Source organism: Panulirus ornatus, chromosome 12 (genome assembly GCF_036320965.1).
Source record: "Panulirus ornatus isolate Po-2019 chromosome 12, ASM3632096v1, whole genome shotgun sequence".
In the NCBI taxonomy this organism is placed as follows: Eukaryota; Metazoa; Arthropoda; class Malacostraca; order Decapoda; family Palinuridae; genus Panulirus; species Panulirus ornatus.
Window position 1 is genome coordinate 19,617,286 of NC_092235.1, and position 20,221 is coordinate 19,637,506.

At 38.9% G+C, this 20,221-nt stretch overlaps 1 protein-coding gene across 1 annotated transcript in view; it reads left to right on the forward strand.

Annotated features, from left to right (window-relative positions):
• LOC139751828 (uncharacterized) overlaps positions 1-20,221 on the forward strand; it is a 1,080,599-nt gene that overhangs the window by 737,735 nt on the left and 322,643 nt on the right. The window contains 2 exon segments of the mRNA XM_071667449.1: positions 10,243-10,396; positions 11,025-11,147. Of these exon segments, the coding sequence (XP_071523550.1) occupies positions 10,243-10,396; positions 11,025-11,147 (277 nt within the window).

A 20,221-nucleotide genomic window follows, 5' to 3' on the forward strand; every position in this document is an offset into this window, starting at 1 on the left:
GCAAGCATTATTGAAAAGAAGAGAAGAAAAGCTAAATAGTGTTTGAGGATTTGCTGTGGATGGTGGGCACGAATTTTGGTACTGTATGTATGGCAGCTTAAGAGTTGATGTGTGCAGATGAGGCCTTTGTTTCATGTTCCTTACAACACCTCCCTAAGAACAGGAAGACAGTTAGGCATAGAAATATATTATGGGACATTTAGAGACAGTATGGTATTGGAAGAAAACCATCAGGAGCAGTATAGAGCGGTTAATAGAGAGTTGAGCATTTTTAGAAAAAGCAGTACTTGTAATTGGTAGTATTAAGATTGTTTAGGGTAAGACTAGCAGTCCTAATAGTATTGGGTAAAGTAGTTAATACCTTGCATGAATGCTGAAAAAAGGATTTTTTGAGCAGTGAAGGTATTTGTGGACTATTAAAGAAAAATGCCAGAAGGAATTGGAAGTCAAGGATTTTGTGATAATTGGATGATAGTTATACATCAGTACTGACTGGAGAAATTTTTTTTGAAATCTGGAAGGTTGTGTAAGAAACCTGTAAGAAACCTCTTCTGTTTTTTGTGAGGATGCTTTATCTTTCCCGGATGTGTTGTTAACCATAGCAGTTGACCTGTTCTCAGCTGATGCATCTCCTGTGTACCCAGTGATGCTTTCTCTTGCAACAGTTCACCACCTCAGTACTTGTGCTGGCTGTTACTGGTCCTTTATTCTTTGATGCTGCTATTGTAGTCCACTGTCATGATACTGATTGTAACATGGCTCCATGAAACCAACCAGGAGCTTTAGCCTTCATTCTCTGTTCTTCCCCTTAATGCTGGCATCTGGTATGGAAAGAATAAAGACATTCAGCATTTGTCTAATCAGGGCAAAGAGTCTAGAGAAGGAACAGATTCTTTGATGCTAGAACGATCAGTTCTTTTAATGTACTTCTCTAGTGGGTCGTTGATAATCCTTGCATAAATGCATTTAAGAGTACCCTAAATTTAGAGCTAGAAGAGGTCATCCATATGACTGCCGAAGTCCTAATGCCTCATGATTACCCATAAAGATAAGGCAGTGGCAAAAGAATTCACAAAGCCAATTTAGCTAAATTAGAATCACCAAATACTTATTTTATTTAACAGCAGTGTACTGTTATGTGTAGGAGTTTGCACTGAACCTTTATTAGGGCTATACAGTGTTGATGGAATAACCTATGGTTGCAACAGCCATATGTTTGTCTTTGATACTTTTATTGCTAAGGTTGCAGCTAGTGAGGGCATGTACAGGCTTTTGAAATGTGACAACAGGCTTATGGTTGTTCATTTATGTAATGACTCACTGCCACTGTGGCTTAGATTTTTACCATAGTTCACATACGAATATATAGAAAAATTGGCTCGTGGCCTGGTCCATCCATTTGACCCATGCACTCATCAAGGGTAAGTCAGTGATTTATCTAAAGCAGCATGAAGGCAAGCATGTAACAGTCACTGGAGCTCCTGAGCAGCAATTTTTTTTTTCTTAAAAAAAGAATCAGAAACATTTGAAATATATAATTCAAGAACTGGAGTGATATGAATCACTAAATCCTAACTTTCCATTTCCTTGATAGTACAGCCCCAACTTAGTGATCCCCAACTCTCCAAGGGCTTTCAGTTTATAATGTCCATGAGAAAGATTATGGGATCGAAGGGAAGAACTTAACGTCAAGGAAAGTATTCCCTCCACATTTTCAAGAAAGGTTTTTCCTGTCTGATGAGCAAGGGAATAAACAGATGTTTCAGTTATAACCATAATTTTAAGTAAGAATGTACATTTTAACTCCTTGTAAAGCATACCCCAAATTGCATGTGTGATTTATTGAAATTTTAGGTAGATAATCCCCTTTTGTTATTATCTTAAGAATGTATGTACCACTATTATTTGATTGATTTTGGGGATATAGTCAATCCTTGGATTATCTACATGACAGAAAGGTTTTTGAAACTTCTGTAAAAAAAAAAAAATGGCTTTGAGCTAATTGCTTCAGGTGTGTAAATATCATACTTTTCTATATATCATTGCAAAGAAGTGTTCTTTATGTGAGTGGGATAATGGATGAAAGACCTTGCATCACAAGAAAGTGTAGAAAAAGGCAATGCCAGGTTAAGAGTGCTTTTTTTGTGCTTCTTTTGATGTAAGCTCCTCCCACAGGTTAACCATAGAAAAAGGTAAAGGGAGGCACTGAAAGGGCACTATCCTTGTACATTAATGTCAGACTTGTAACATCTGTACTGTACTGTAGATTCTGCCTACTGGAGATGAAATGGTTTGTTTGATACGTCACTTTGTCTGGTAGACTGAAGTTTGATGGGAGACCCTCCATCAGAGAGAGTGAAGGATATATGAAATATGAGATGACATGTGCATCATAAAGTGTTTTACTGTATTTTTTTTTATTCTAGATTAAGCAATATTCCTCCTACAGCAAGCAGCTATTGCTGATTCACCACCTAAACTTTGCATGTTTCTTCACTGTCATAAGTGATTCAGGTTTACTTTGTTGAATATCCACATGATCATTCCTCTCATATGAACATATGTTCATTGGAAATTTGTTTTCATGTTGAATTATCGTGTGATTATCATCATATGTATTTTCTGAGCAGCTAATGTTGCCTGCCATAAGCATATCCAGGTTCTTGAAATTTAAAAGCAATGATTGAGGGTTTGCATTGCAGATAGCATCTTCTCCATATCAAAAGAGATTAGATTACACTTACTTGCATAGGCTGTAGCAGAATGATAGGTGATTTTTGAGCTATTCATGTATAATGCCAGGTACTAGAAAGTTTTAAAAGGAGATCAGTTGCTGAGCATCTTTACTTGAATGCAGAATAATAAACTGAATCAGTTTTTCAAAAGGATTTGTCATTTCTTTAGAAGTTAGAGATTCAAGATTTTATGAGTGATGGAAAGTAAGGATACTGGTTCATACTCCTTCATGTCTGTTCAACTTTTTCATATGAATTATGCCACTGTATAGATATCTGCAGAAAGTTGGCCATTTATCTCTGTTGATACCTCTCTTATCTCTCTTTCTATTTTTACTTGTTTTTCAATTTTTTTTTTTTATCTTTTTCCACTTATTTATCTTCTTATATGTATCCACATATATACAGAAGGTATGAACTCTTGCTTGAAGATATATGATGATATCACAAGTGTTTTAAGGGAAGTGAAAAGTGAAGAGGATTGCAGCAGCTTAAGACTCTAAAGGTAGTCTGATACATGGTTAATGAAATTCATCCTGAGTAAATGTAAAGTTATGAGGATGGAACAAAGTGGCAGAAGGCCTCAGTATGAGTATTATATGGCTGTAAATAAGCTGCAGGAATCTGTATGTGAGAGGGACTTGTTTGTTGACACTATCAATACCTGTCATCTGAGTTCCAAATATAAGAATAAGATTGGAAAGGAAATGCACTGCAAGCTTTTCATGTCTTTCACAAGGCCAAAGTCAGAATGTGCATCTTTGTTTTTTGTTACCACACCTAAAGAAGCACAAGGAGTTAATAGAGAAGGTCCAGAGGAGGGTAACATAGATATTTCCAACATTAAAGGAACTGAGTTATAGGGAAAAGCTAAATGCTTCAATCTGTCCACCATGGAAGAGAGAAGATTGTTGGGTGACCTGATAAGAACCTAAAAGTTTGTAGAATAATGATAATGCAGAGCATGAGCAGTTTTTCAGGTGATATAGAGTTAAAGCATCTTGAGGACATGAGGTAACATTTAGCAAAACCTGTTAAAAAGATATAAAGAAGCACTTAAATATAGTATATGAGAAATGGATGAATGGAATCAGCTGAAACACAACATCGTCACTGCAGAGGACATACAAAAGTTTAAAAGGATGTATGCTGGTAGAAAATGCCCAAGAGATGGGGGCCCTATGAGTGTAAAGCTCCCTTACCTTTTAGTACAAAATGGTAATCATTTGTGTACATAGGTAAGTTTTTTGATTTTATAATACCTGGACTCCTTTTCAGGGGCTTGTGCATCTTCAAAGTAATGCTTCAATCAGCAGCAGGGAAATGATGAAAACTTTAGTGTGAAACATTCCTTGATGAGATTGTACTACTTTTTGTCCACTGTCAGTGATACAACCATTGCCAAAGGGAACTTAATTATATAATGCGAGGATCACTGTTATGGGGCTCCTGGGTTGCACTAGAGTCATAAACAGGACAATAATGGACTCTTTTGGTGTAAGGACTCTACTATGAGACTTAATTTCCTGTTGTTTGTTTACAAAAATACACTCCCTCTGAAGGTGACTAATCACTCACAGTGTGACCACAAGCAGTTGGAGTCTGATAACACTTCAGGAGGATGTGCAGAAGTTGTTTGGATATGGGAAGATGCAGACTAAGAGAATATGCATGTTTGGGGTGGAGAGAGCAGAGGGGAGGACACTGAGGATTGTTGGAGGAATGGAGTGAGGATGCTTTGAATGTTCAGGGCCCAAACATGCAGGAAGGTGTAAGGTGTGCTTGGAATGGTGTGTGGTATGCAGGGGGTGACTTGCTGTCATTGGACTGAGCCAGGGTATATGAAGTGGTCAGGGGGGAAAACCATGGAAAGTTCTGCTGGGTTTCATTGTGGATAATGGTTTTAAAAAGGGGGTAAATGAGAGTTGAGGTGACAGTGCATCAACAAACTTCAGGAAGAATTTAGAGATGTTTTGGAAGGAGGTTAATAGTGTAAGGAAAAAATGAGAACACCAGTGTAAGGGACAATCAGGAAAGTGGTAAAAGGCAGAGATATGGTGAAGAGGAGATGGAGAGAGTCTGAGATAGTTGAATTTGTTTAATGATAGGATGGCAGATTTGGGGTGATTGGGTTGGGAAGTATGCGAAGTGATAGAGTCATGGCAAGTGTTGCAGTGGAAATAAAAGAGGTTATAAAAGTGTTGGATAAGATGATGTGTGGCAAGGTGGCCAAAGTGGATGGTATTGCTCTTGAATTACCCAAGAGAAGAGGTGAGTGTGTTGATTGGTTAAGATTTGTAAGGTATGTTTGGGTCATGGTGAGGTGTCTGAGGATTAGCAGAAAGCCTCCCCTCTTTGTCTCTTCCTACACAACATCCCTTACCTCCAGCAAACCACAACATGAAGGTCCTGTCATATGCAGATGACCTCACAATTACTTCACAACAACTTGGCTTCATGGTGGCAACAACAAATTTGCAGCACTGCATTGCACAACTGGAATAATGTCTCAGCTAGAAGAGAAAGTCAGCATCTCCACAGAAGTCTTCCATCAATCTTTTAACCCCAGAAAGACATGAATCTAGCTCACACTGTTCTGTCACACTGACTTGACAGTCATTCCATCTGAACAAAACCACACATAATAGCCACTACATATGACACACACGTGACATTATTCCCCATACCAGTAACATCAAGAAAAACAGCATGCAAACTAAATGCCCTTGGAACACTAACTGGCACCAGATTTGGACTTGAAAAAGAAACCTTCAGCACCAGGCAACAAACATGTTTCCCCTGCTTGGTCTTCTTTCCTCTAAAAAGTAAATATGAAAAGAAAAATCACACAGATTACTGCATTCAAAACAATCATTGGCTTCCTAGGAACCACATACACTCAACACTCACACACTCAAACAAAGATCCTCCCAGTACAGTCCCACTTGAACATGCTCAGCACTCAATTCTATGTAACAAACTACCCAAACTGCACCATAACTAACCACCAAACCCCAAGTTGAAATGAAAAACTTACCCCTGCCTCTTACTTCTCTGCAATCCCTGCTTGTAGATCCCTCATCCACAACAAATACAACTCTGACAAAACACGCACACCCTGAAATAATCTGAAAAGGATATAACAGCTGCCTGCTTAGACTTGAACTTCAACCCACCAGAAATACACCCAACAGAAGCCTTACTTCCCAGACGAACATGAATCACACTTTCCTGGCTTCACCATGGACATCACTAATCCCTACAACACTACAAACAGCTTATCCCAAGACACTTCAAGCCCTAGTTGCAACTACCACAATGGGCCAGACACAGAGCACTTCTTAAATGCCTTGCACTCTTTGCACATAGGCACACACAAAAGATCACTACACTTTATGACCTATGATCCTGACAATGGACATGTTTGCCTCTGTTAGTACTATAGGAGTCTCATACAGATAGAAGGGTCTTGTAGGGAGGTTTGAGTATGTATTCATTTATTTTATCTATTTACATATGAATGCCTGGGTCCTTTTTCTAAGAATGAGTCCTTTTGTTACCGAGAACCTCATTCCAGATGTTGCTTTGCTTCTAGTAGTAGGCAGTGTGGACTTCTTTGGAATAAGTTGTTCAGTGAGAATGTAATTCCAATGATACAGCCTTGCCAAAGGTGACTTTTCTCTTTTGGTCTCTTTTCTTTCGTCCTCTTGAAAGGGTCCTGGACTCACTCCATGACCCCTCTTCCAAGAGCTCCAGTACCTGCAAGGCTGTGATATGTCCAGTAGCAGGGAAATGATTTAAGTCCTTCACTCCCAGTGATGCATCCTTGCCAAAGGTTTCTTTCACTTATAGTGTAACCTCTTTCAGCTGGAGTCTGGTTACACCTATATGTTTGTGTGTGTGTATATATATATATATTTATATATATGTGTGTGTTTGTTATATTTTTACTCTATTTAATTTACTTTGTTGCTGTCTCCTGCATTAGCAAGGTAGTGCAAGGAAACAGACGAAAGAATGGCCCAACCCCCCCACATAAACATGTATATACATACACGTCCACACACGCACATATACCTACCTATACATTTCAACATATACATATATGTACATACACAGACATATACATATATACACATGTACATAATTCATACTTGCTGCCTTTATTCATTTCCCGTCGCCACCCTGCCACACATGAAATGACAACCCCCCTCCCCCACACGCACGCGAGGTAGTGCTAGGAAAAGACAACAAAGGCCACATTCGTTCACACTCAGTCTCTAGCTGTCATGTGTAATGCACTGAAACCACAGCTCCCTTTGCACATCCAGGCCCCACAAAATTTCCCGTGGTTTACCCCAGACGCTTCATATACCCTGGCTCAATCCATTGACACGATGTCGACCCCGGTATATCACATCGTTCCAATTCACTCTATTCCTTGCCAGCCTTTCACCCTCCTACATGTTCAGGCCCCGATCACTCAGAATCTTTTTCACTCCAATCTTTCCACCTCCAATTTGGTCTCCCACTTCTCCTCGTTCCCTCCACCTCTGACACATACATCCTCTTGGTCAATCTTTCATCACTCATTCTCTCCATGTGACCAAACCATTTCTAAACACCCTCTTCTTCTCTCTCAATCACACTCTTTTTATTACCACACATCTCTCTTACCCGTTCATTACTTACTCGATCAAACCTCCTCGCACCACATATTGTCCTCAAGCATCTCATTTCCAGCACATCCACCCTCCCCTGCACAACCCTATCTATAGCCCATGCCTTGCAACCATATACCATTGTTGGAACCACTATTCCTTCAAACATACGCATTTTTGCTTTCCAAGATAACGGTCTCGACTTCCACACATTTTTCAACGCTCCCAGAACTTTCGCCCCCATCCCTCACCCTATAATTCACTTCCGCTTCCATGGTTCTATCCACTGCCAAATCCACTCCCAGATATCTAAAACACTTCACTTCCTCCAGTTTTTCTCCATTCAAACATAACTCTCAATTGACTTGTCCCTTAACCTACTGTACCTACTAATAACCTTGCTCTTATTCACATTTACTCTCAGCTTTCTTCTTTCACACACTTTACCAAACTCAGTCACCAGCTTCTGCAGTTTCTCACCCGAATCATCCACCAGTGCTGTATCATCAGCAAACAACAACTGACTCACTTCCCAAGCTCTCTCATCCACAACAGACTTCATACTTGCCCCTCTTTCCAAAACTCTTGCATTCATCTACCTGACAACCCCATCCATAAACAAATTAAACAACCATGGAGACATTACAAACCCCTGCCGCAAACCAACATTCACTGAGAACCAATCACTTTCTTCTCTTCCTACGAGTATACATGCCTTACATCCTTGATAAAAACTTTTCACTGCTTCTAACAACTTGCCTCCCACACCATATATTCTTAATACCTTCCACAGAGCATCTCTATCAACTTTATCATATGCCTTCTTCAGATCCATAAATGCTACATACAAATCCATTTGTTTTTCTTAAGTATTTCTCACATACATTCTTCAAAGCAAACACTTGATCCACACATCCTCTACTACTTCTGAAACCACACTGCTCTTCCCCAATCTGATGCTCTGTACATGCCTTCACCCTCCCAATCAATACTCTCCCATATAATTTCCCAGGAATACTCAACAAACTTACATCTCTGTAATTTGAGCACTCACTTTTATCCCCTTTGCCTTTGTACAAAGGCACTATGCAAGCATTCCGCCAATCCTCAGGCACCTCACCATGAATCATACATACATTAAATAACCTTACCAACCAGTCAACAATACAGTCACCCCCTTTTTTAATAAATTCCACTGCAATACCACCATACCCGCTGCCTTGCCGGCTTTCGTCTTCCACAAAGCTCTTGCTACCGCTTTTCCGTTTACCAAATCATTCTCCCTAACCCTCTCACTTTGCACACCACCTCGACCAAAACACCCTGTATCTGCCACTCTATAATCAAACACATTCAACAAACCTTCAAAATACTCACTCCTTCTCACATCACCACTACTTGTTATCACCTCCCCATTAGCCCCATTCACTGATGTTCACATTTGTTCCCTTGTCTTTTGCACTTTATTTACCTCCTTCCAAAACATCTTTTTATTCTCCCTAAAATTTAAGGATACTCTCTCACCCCAACTCTCATTCGCACTCTTTTTCACCTCTTGCACCCTTCTCTTGATCTCCTGCCTCTTTTTCTTATATACATCTCCCAGTCATTTGCATTATTTCCCTGCAAAGACCGTCCAAATGTGTGTGTTTGTATGTATGTGTCAGTGCCTGCCTGTTCTGTGGTCACACCACAAATGAAAAGTCACATTTGGTGAGGCTTCATCACAGGTAGTTGATGAAAGGGAGTACTGAACATTCTCATTAAGGAAATTCTCTCTCCAATTGAATTTATTTTCCTGCTTATGATTATAGCTGATTCTTGAAGCTGTAGGAATCGTATAACAGGGTTCTTGGAGTTATGTATGATTATATATATATGTTTGTGTATGTGTGTGTGTGTGTATGTATATTAATTTCTTCCTTCTCCTTCCTGGTATATTCTTTCTTGTGCCCTTATTGATTGAGGTCTTATTATTTTTAAAAACCTTCCATAGGTGATAAAAACACTGCATCAGTATAAATTTTCCTAGGCCCAATTTACATCAGGTTGCTCACTGTAGATATGTTTTTATGTTTCAGCCAGCTAAGATTTTCTGTCAATGTTTTGCCATTTACGTTGTAACAGTACTGCTGGTTGTATTATTTCTTTTCTCAGTTCCAGTAAATGGAGGGTTGTATATGTAAATACAAATAATTTCTCAGGACTTTTTTTTTTTTTTTTTTTTTCAAACATTACTTATTATGCTGTCATTTCAGCACAAATCCATGTATTCTACTTGGCATACTTTCTCACCTGAGAGTCTTAGCTATGCCAGTTTTGCAGTATGGTATGTCATTCTTTCCAATCATTTCCATGTCTGTTTTATGTTACCTAATCTTACCATATTAAGAGATTTACTTGTAATGGCACAAGGTAGTGCACTGACAGGAAAGGTGAGTATTGTTTGCAGAGGTGCTATGCCAGTGCCACCAGCTGAGGAGACCTGTCCTTTCACAAGTTTGTCAAGTTGTTAATTACTTTGTGCTGTATTGAGGAATGTGAAGATTTAAAGACTACAGCTTTATTGTTAATAATTAAGATTTTGTGCATATATTGTTAGAAGCACCCAGTCCCTTGTAAAGCATAATTATTTAGTGGTCCTGGAAAAGTATATTTCTGTAATATAATGTATTCCAACAGTGCAAACAAAGAATAGGAATGGATGAATTTTGCATACGATATTATAAAAGCAGTATAGTTCCTGATAAATGCAAAATTACATTTTCCAATTGGTGGGTTTCAAATTATGTGTATGTGTATATATGTTGCAATTATGTGGGGACTGATATGATTGATGTTTACAGACTTGCGCCTCTCTCCTGAAGTCTACAATCAGCTTCGGGTTCTACAGAAGAAGGCAAAAGAGCTGAGGACTGATGTTAGGAACCTCCGTAAAACATCACAGGCCAATGCACTTACCATGAAAGAGATTCTTCGAGACACTGTGACGAAAATAACGTAAGTTATATCTTATTGATTTTTTTTATTTTTTTGTTATTTTCCTTTTTAATTTGCTGCACTTCTCATAGTTACTGTCTTTCATCACTATCATCTGTAAAGACATTATTTATGCACTGCTTATATCCACTATTTGTTATCAGTTCCTCACATAAGTACTGTGAGATGTCTTTATCCCATGCAATGTGCTGGAGAGATCTCATTGATAGTTTGCACACATTATGCCCATTTTTCAATCTAACTTGCGAAATATGCATTATATTGTTGCTTTATGGCTATAATGCAATCCCAAACCCTACTATATTGGCAGCACCATAGAAAGGGAAACTGAGCTAATAGATGTAGTAGCCAGGAGCTTAGAATCACCATAAATGGCACCCTGTTCTCCCACGCTGTCTCCTCCCACTGACCACAACAGTGTTAACCTAGGTAATATTGGCAAACCATTTTTGTCTGTTTAAAGTCTTTAAATATTCCCCACAACAATCCAGAGAAAAGTAAATCACTTGTATTGCAATCCTCAATTGGCAAAGCAGAATCCCATGTAGGGAAGAAAATTTATGCCAAAAATGAGCATGGGAGAAAAAATTAATTCAACTGAGGATAATAAACAATTATTACTCCTCAGGACGCTGCTACAGTCCAACGAGACGTGTTTACTGCAGGGGTCAGCGGAGGCGGAGAGGGTCAGGATACAGCGTGAGGAGGCCTCGTACAGGCAGGATATGACCAAGCTGGATAAGGACCTCTGGTAGGTAGTATAACACACCATAAACCAAGGGTGGAGGGTCTAAGACAAAATAACAGAGATGGAAAGGATGTCAGGTTGGCACTATACCACCAGCAAAGCTTCTTGAGTTGAGTAAGCTGGCCTTGGGTAGGTGGTATTATAGTGGTAGGAAGGGTGTGAAGCAGCTGAGAGATGGGCTTTCTATTAGGGTATGATACACCGTAAAGAACATTAGTGACACATCTGCTTTTAGGGTAAACAAATTGAAGTGGCTACAGTGGCATGAAGGGAAGTGTTGTAAGGAAGCAAATTTTTCTTTTCCCTTGCTTAAGCGATGATTGAGATAGTGAATTGATTGATGCTTTATTATTATGACTCTTAAGGCAGAATTAAATAAAGTTCAATGTTAAAATAATAAGATCCATAGAGATTAGTTGAGTTTTGAAAATAAGTAGCAACAAATGAATCACCTCAGATTTTCTGATTAAGATCTCATAAGTTTCTCCCTAGCTCCTTTATTACTAACAAGATATAGGATTGAATGTGGTTCTTTATGCTGATGATTTTTTTTTATAAATGGGGATTAAAAATCAGGTACATAAGAGACACTTAGGGTAACAGGCTTGTAAACCTTCCTTAGGTTAGCAAATATTCCAGCCCTTGCCAACCTTTAGGGTTGAAGGATGGGTCACTAGTATTAGAAATTGTGTTCCCTCTGTAAGTTCATATTGTGAAAGGTATAAGTACTTTTTCAGCATATGGCTGAATAAATGTTAGAGGAATAAATGAGTATATGCTTTTACCCATCTTAATTTTTTAAGTAATTTAGATAGGTAGCTCAGTGGTAGGTTTCTTTTGGAAGGGAGTATCAAGTCTTAGATCAGGCTTCATTCAGATGATTATGCATGGGAGAATATAATGTATCTAGAAGTGATGGTAATTGTTTTTGTTTTCACTAATTTGCTTTGAAGAATGTATGTGAGAAATACTTAGAAAAGCAAATGGATTTGTATGTAGCATTTATGGATCTGGAGAAGGCATATGATAGAGTTGATAGAGATGCTCTGTGGAAGGTATTAAGAATATATGGAGTGGGAGGAAAGTTGTTAGAAGCAGTGAAAAGTTTTTATCGAGGATGTAAGGCATGTGTACGTGTAGGAAGAGAGGAAAGTGATTGGTTCTCAGTGAATGTAGGTTTGCGGCAGGGGTGTGTGATGTCTCCATGGTTGTTTAATTTGTTTATGGATGGGGTTGTTAGGGAGGTAAATGCAAGAGTTTTGGAAAGAGGGGCAAGTATGAAGTCTGTTGGGGATGAGAGAGCTTGGGAAGTGAGTCAGTTGTTGTTCGCTGATGATACAGCACTAGTGGGTGATTCATGTGAGAAACTGCAGAAGCTGGTGACTGAGTTTGGTAAAGTGTGTGGAAGAAGAAAGTTAAGAGTAAATGTGAATAAGAGCAAGGTTATTAAGTACAGTAGGGTTGAGGGTCAAGTCAATTGGGAGGTGAGTTTGAATGGAGAAAAACTGGAGGAAGTGAAGTGTTTTAGATATCTGGGAGTGGATCTGGCAGCGGATGGAACCATGGAAGCGGAAGTGGATCATAGGGTGGGGGAGGGGGCGAAAATTCTGGGGGCCTTGAAGAATGTGTGGAAGTCGAGAACATTATCTCGGAAAGCAAAAATGGGTATGTTTGAAGGAATAGTGGTTCCAACAATGTTGTATGGTTGCGAGGCGTGGGCTATGGATAGAGTTGTGCGCAGGAGGATGGATGTGCTGGAAATGAGATGTTTGAGGACAATGTGTGGTGTGAGGCGGTTTGATCGAGTGAGTAACGTAAGGGTAAGAGAGATGTGTGGAAATAAAAAGAGCGTGGTTGAGAGAGCAGAAGAGGGTGTTTTGAAGTGGTTTGGGCACATGGAGAGGATGAGTGAGGAAAGATTGACCAAGAGGATATATGTGTCGGAGGTGGAGGGAACAAGGAGAAGAGGGAGACCAAATTGGAGGTGGAAAGATGGAGTGAAAAAGATTTTGTGTGATCGGGGCCTGAACATGCAGGAGGGTGAAAGGAGGGCAAGGAATAGAGTGAATTGGAGCGATGTGGTATACCGGGGTTGACGTGCTGTCAGTGGATTGAATCAAGGCATGTGAAGCGTCTGGGGTAAGCTATGGAAAGCTGTGTAGGTATGTATATTTGCGTGTGTGGACGTATGTATATACATGTGTATGGGGGGGGTTGGGCCATTTCTTTCGTCTGTTTCCTTGCGCTACCTCGCAAACGCGGGAGACAGCGACAAAGTATAATAAAAAAAATAAATAAAAAAAAAAAAAAAGAGGAAACAAAGAATGTATTTAGAAGAAACTCAAAAGAAAGATTAAGAGATTAGATCCAAGAGAGAAATTGATTGTATTGAATGTAATGATTAGGTATTTAGGAGAAAGAGGAAAAGATAGAAACAGTTACTCTTAGGGTTCCAAGAGATAAAGGCAGTTGTAGAAGATTCATGATAAAAGTATAAAGGCAGTTGTAGAAGATTCATAATACAAGTATGTGCATTACTGGATCTGAATTTCCCGGATATTTGCTCAGCATGAATAGTTCATGACACAAATATGATAGTTGATCAACGTGAAGGAGTTATATTAAAGCTGAGAAGCTGAAGAATGCAAAATTTTTGTTTCCAAGAGAAGTTGTATGGAAGCAGAAGGATGAAGAATACATTAGAAGAAATGATGAGTTAAAAAATGCATTTGTAGAGGCAAACACTGATGTATGCCAACCTTGAAGGAAAGAGTATAGAGATGGCATCTGTACTGATATGGCATAGGAATCAGTTGAGAAAATGGCTTTGGAAGGAAAAAAATATTTCAGAAAATAGATATGAATGGAAAGCAGAGAAATTTTTAAAGTTGTTGGATAGAGTTGAAAAAGTTGGTTGATATTGATGTAAGAAAACATAATTACATAAAACAATTAATGCAAACTTAAGGGAACATTACTTGCAACAATATTTGGAATTTGGAAAATATGACAAAATGAGTCATGCATTACTTTAAAGAGGAACATTGCTAATAAGAGAAGAGGAAGTTTAAGAAAGATTGATAGAAAACTTTAAAGAACTTAAGAAGATGATGCATGAAGAGTATGAGTACTGTTTTGGTAGGAGCAGTGATCTAAAATGTGTTGATAGATATGCTGAAGAACAAAACTCAATGAAGGGGTTACAAGCCAACGAGGATGCATTAGTAAGACGATAAAGAATAGGGGTGAAAAAGAAGTTGAATGGATATTTGAAATGTGAATGACATATCAAAAAATGTTGTTGTATAGTGGATTACTGAAGAAGGCGGAGATTGATCTGTTTCAGGTAAAGGATGTAAAATTATTGCATAAAGTTTGTGTGAAATGGTCCTAGATACAGACATAATGAGACTGTGATTGCATAATAAATATTACATAACTTAGGTAATGAGCAGGGAGATTTTAGAATGGGAAGATGCTGATTATATAAGGTTTACACACAGTCACACAGTTGGAACAAATTCTACATGAAAAGAAGAAAATGTGTGAAGCGTTTATGGACTCAAAAAGGCAGGATATTAAATCAGATGGAATAAGACATGAGGTATGGTACATCAATTATTGAAGAAGATGCACATAAACATTACTAATTTCTTACAAAATTTAACTGAATATGTATAGCCTTGATAAAGTTTGATTGGCAATTCCTAGATTGATTACTTCAAAAAATAGCGAAGGGATTACTTTTGACTTCTAAAGCATTCAGCTCTTTGAATAATCCAAAAACTATTTCCTGTTTTTCAAATAAAATTCAATGCTTAAAGATGTATTTATGGAAATTATTATTGTGTCTATCTTGATTTATGCATTGTTTTTCTCTCCATGGTCGTTCATTTCCACGAGCTGTAAGAGTGTGTCTAAGATCCCCGGGGGTTAGAATCCTCAAAACTAAGTCTTCTGATGTGGTTTACACCTCTCACCTTTCACTAACCACCTTGCAGTTATAGCACCGTTCAGCTCAGTCCAAGTTCCTATTGCCAATCAGCAGCCTGCACTAGTCAATGACATCACCATCCCACCAGCTGATTCACTGGTCATGCTGGTTGCCCCAAAATTCTCTGAATCCCCAGATGTGTCGGGTTATGTAACAGCCTTCATTTATGTTTATCTTCTTCAACTCTGTCAAGGATAAGTATCTTTTTATTATTCACCCTAGATGTAGTGTGTAGGTTTTTTCATACTATTCGCCATTTCCATTGTTAGTGAGGTAGCATTAAGAGCAGAGGACTGAGCCTTCGAGGGAATATCCTCACTTGGCCCCTTTCTCTGTTCTTTCTTTTGGAAAATTAAAAACAAGCGGGGAGGATTTCCAGCCCTGCCCCCCGCCCCGCCTGCCCACCCTCCCCTTTTTGTCGCCTTCTAATACACTCTGGGAAGTAGTCTTTCTCCCCTATCCCCAGTGATAAGTGTATGAGTGTACAGTTACTTATTTTTAGATATTCTGTACTGTGGTGAATATATATTTTTTTTTCATTATACTTCATCGCTGTCTCCTGTGTTAGTGAGGTAGCACAAGGAAACAGATGAAAGAATGGCCCAACCCACCCACATACACATGTATATACATAGACGCCCACACACACACACACATATGCATACCTATACATTTCAACGTATACGTACATATACATACACAGACATATACACATGTACATATTCGTACATGCTGCCTTCATCCATTCCTGCTGCCACCCCGCCACACTTGAAATGGCACCCCCCTCCCTCTGTGTGTGCACACGAGGTAGTGCTAAGAAAAGACAACAAAGACCACATTCGTTCACACTCAGTCTCTAGCTGTCATGTGTAATGCACGGAAACCACATATATTAAGTATTACCTTCCTCTGTGATGGTGATGACTGTTCCTCTTTCTCACCCCTAATTTCAGGGAACATGAAGGGAATACACAGAAGTCAGTGCTAGAATGACGTCATCTCAGAATGTTGTTGTGCTTATTGGGTTCAGATGCTACTTAGTCAGGGCACCCCTATTGTTTGTTTGTCCTATTGACCTTGATTAGCATTTTGGTAGTCAAGAGGCTCCTGTAGTTTGATCCTAGGGAATGTAGTTTATCATTTTCATAGAGACTTTTTCTCACAGGGTTTGAAACATTGAGACTCTGTATAATAGACGAAGATCACCCCCAGATCTCAGAGAAACCACACCTCACATTGTTCAGCTGTAGAAAAATAGCATGATAAAGAGATAAAATTTCACCTATTCTGTCCAAAGGGGTTTATGATGGTAAGAAGAGAAAAAGACGACTAATGAGGAAGAGGACCAGACCTTCTTTAAGGGACAGCCTTAAGTTTCAGGAAATAATAGGTGGTGGCCCATTCATGCAATACATAATGTTAAGGATGACTCTAGGAAAGAAATGTATAGTGGTAATGATATTAGACATTCCTCAAGCTTTTTAATGATCCGGTACAAATATAAAATCAAAACAGTGAAGGAAGAATCAGGATGGTACATGAAACAGCAAAACATGCAGATATCAGAGAAGATAAGGTATTGATAATGAGGGATTTCAATTATTAAGGGACTTAGGAGTCTCATTATGATAGAGTCGTGGAAACAGTTTTTAAAGTTTGTATGAAATATTTTCTGTTCTAGCAAGTCACTGAACATACTTGGATAATGGGACAGATACACCATATTACTAGACCTTATCTTCATGCATGCTAGCATGGATATTGAGAAGATCACACATGACACACCAGATGGAAAAGTGATTATGTAATGTTTATGTTTGCGTGGTAAATGAAGAAGTCAAGAGTGCACAGATGAGACAAGACTTTAGGAGGAGATATAGTAATGGTAACAAAACAAAAGACATCCACATCTACAGTTTCAGCAGAAAAAACTGGCAACATATAAAAATATTAAACAAGATAAAACAGGTACTCACCCCTGCCCCTTGTATTACTGTGTATGACACCCCTTGGCCTTAATACAATTCTGAAGGCACTTGGGAACAGATACTGCAAGATGCTGAAGGTATGTAGGGTCGAAGTTATATCCTGGATGGTGGCCTGGAGCTTAGAAATGCTGAATGTATCCCGCTTACACAACTGTGACTTTGTAATCGACCACAAGTTCTTAATAGGATAAAAGTCAGGTGAGTCACATGGACAGTCCTGAATGTATGTCACACCACAAAATGCAAGCCAGTCACGTATTAATTTAGCAGTGTCATGGTGCACCATCTTCCATAAAAATATCACAACCAGTTTTCTCATAACAGTCAGGTAATCCATGACACCACAACAGCTCCAGATATTGATTCTGATTCATAGTCACATTTTGAGGTAAAAACACAAGACTTCCATCACCTTTATAGCCAAAAGCCCCCAAACCATTAGTGAGTCTGGAGATTTTGCAGTTGCTTGAATGTACCTAGGGTCTTATGGGTCACTACCTGGTCTTCAGTACACTTTGCCTGTACGGCTGCCAATAACATCAAATGTAACCTCACTAGACCTTAACTTTTCCTTCCTTTTTTCATTGTCCCACTACAGATATTTCTCGGCAAATGCAAATCTATACTTGCACTGGTGGTCTTTTAGAAGTGGTTTCTTGCGAGGCATACACCTCTTGAATTTCAAGTCATCATGAAGCTGGCTACAAATAGTACATACAGACACATGACCAAGTAGCCTAAAGTTGTCTTCCTTTAACTGTTGTGACAAAGTACATAGATTCTTGTCAACTTGACATTGGATAATCTTCAGAGTGCCTCGGGAAGTGATACAAGGTCGTCCTGGTCATTTCTTCTGGATAGAAATGTCAGTGCCACCACCATCAAGGAAGCACTTTGTCCATCTTTGCACACTTCTTAGTGCCAGCCCTGTAGTTTCAGCTATTTCTTTATTACACTTCCCTGCCTTTTACAAGGCTACAGTAGCAGCAATATCCTCTTCAGAGAAGTCCCTAGGGCCAGGCATTGCAGCACAAACGCACCACAGAATACACGTGAGAAGGGTAAAAATGTGAATGTCAGGGGGACAACTTAAAAATACATCAACACACCAAAGATAGATAGCTATAGTTGATGTTTTGCTTCGTCCATAGTGGTACATTTGAGTATAGCTAGGGCCAGAATCTATTACTAAAAGATATTGTGTAGAATGAGAAGTTCTAGTTTTTTCTTTTACCAAATTTCATGTATCAGAAGATAACCATTGTGTAATATAACACAAGATGGAACATTTTGTTAGGATAAACCAAGGTGACAATAAGTGAATAAGGTAGATGGCTCAGTTGGCATATCTCCTAAAGTTCTAAAGGAATTTCCCTCTCAGCTAGCTCCAATCCTTGCTCATCTATTTTACCTCTTTTTATAAACCTAGACTTTTTTCTTCTTTTTGGAAGCATTCCTTGATACAGCCCATCCTTAAGAAAAAAGACTGCTTTAACCCCTTCGACAATTGCCCCATTGCTTTCATTTCTGCTGTCTCCATAGTCTTTTGAGACTCTCTTAAACTGTCATTTTCTCAAACACTTAGGATCCCCTTCCATTCTTTATGATCACCATTATGGATTTTTTGGTGCTAGGTCTACTGAAGATCTCTCCAGTACAACTCAGTTCTGGTCCTCCTCTCTCAAGGATTTTGTAGAAAATTTAGTTGTAGTCCTCAAAATTTCCAAAGCATTTGACAGTGTGTCATAAGTCTTTGCTTTTCTTTCTTCTCTGGTACTTAATTCCATTTCCTTAGGAAGTGATAGAGGGATTTTCTCCATCTATCCTTTCCAAATTGATTTTCCTTTGTGTTCTTTCCAAGTGCTTACTCTCTTCCATTCCTCAGTGAATTATCTCTCTTCTGCTTCTAACTCTTTCCACTCTCATGCAGATGATTCCACCGTACATACTTAAGCTTACTTGCCCTTCCCTACTCACTCTAATACTGATTCTCTTTCTCATACTGATCATGCTATTTCATCTCTCAGTTCAGATCTTTGTATCATCTCAGAGTGGGGAAGCAGAAACCTGGTTAGATTTAATTATGCTGAAATACATTTTCTTTTAGCATTTCTCTCTACGAGTCATTTGTTTAGCACTTTACCCCAGTTCAACGTTTAGATAACAATCACTTTAGGCATAACCATATCCTCAACTCTTTCATAGAAACTTTATGTAATCAGCATCACAAAGAATGCTTCCCAAAAGCTGGGAGTGTCATATAAGTGCCATAATTACTATCATGTGAACTTCTATTTTATATCTAGAGGATGTATGGAGTACTGCTTACACATCTGGGATGGCTCATCCACCACCTCTCTATTAACTAGAGTGAAATAAAAAACCTTCCATCTTGTTAATTCTCATAGCAAGAATGCAAGACTGGGAGTTTACAAGGAGACTGTAGGATGGTACAATTAAAGAGATTGGTGTGAGTGGAAGGCCATTTGTGACAAGGGCAAATAGGATGGAGGAATACTGGAGGGAGAGAAATAGTGGAAGAATGCATGGAATGGTGTATATGAGAGAGGCATGTAAGGCCAGGGATAAGTGGAGACTCTCTTGCTGTGGCCACCCCATGATGTGAGTTCCCAGAGGGAACGGGCATCAGAGATATAGATAGATAGCATCACCTCTCTTCATCCTTCCCTTCCATTACACCCAAATGTTGCTACTATATCTCTGTCTCTAGTCTATTGATATTGTTTTGGCCACTGCTCTTTTAAACTGTATAGATCTGTCCCAGCCCCAGTGCTTGGACCTGAGGCATGCATTTTGCTACTGCTTTCCACAATTTACATTTGGACCTCAGCCACTTAAGAAACGTTGTTATGATAGCTCTTTCTGTCCTCAAACACCTAATCTATAGAGGTATCTTCTTTCTTTTATCTTTTCCTCTTCATGTAACCTTTCTTCCTTTGAGAGTTAGGTCTACAAACACCTGAGGAGCCCTGAGTAATCTCTTCTTTCTTTTTCTTGTAACATTTTCTTTCACTCTAGATTGTCATTGATTGGGGCATGTTTTGCTCATCCCATATTGTTCGCTATGATTAGAA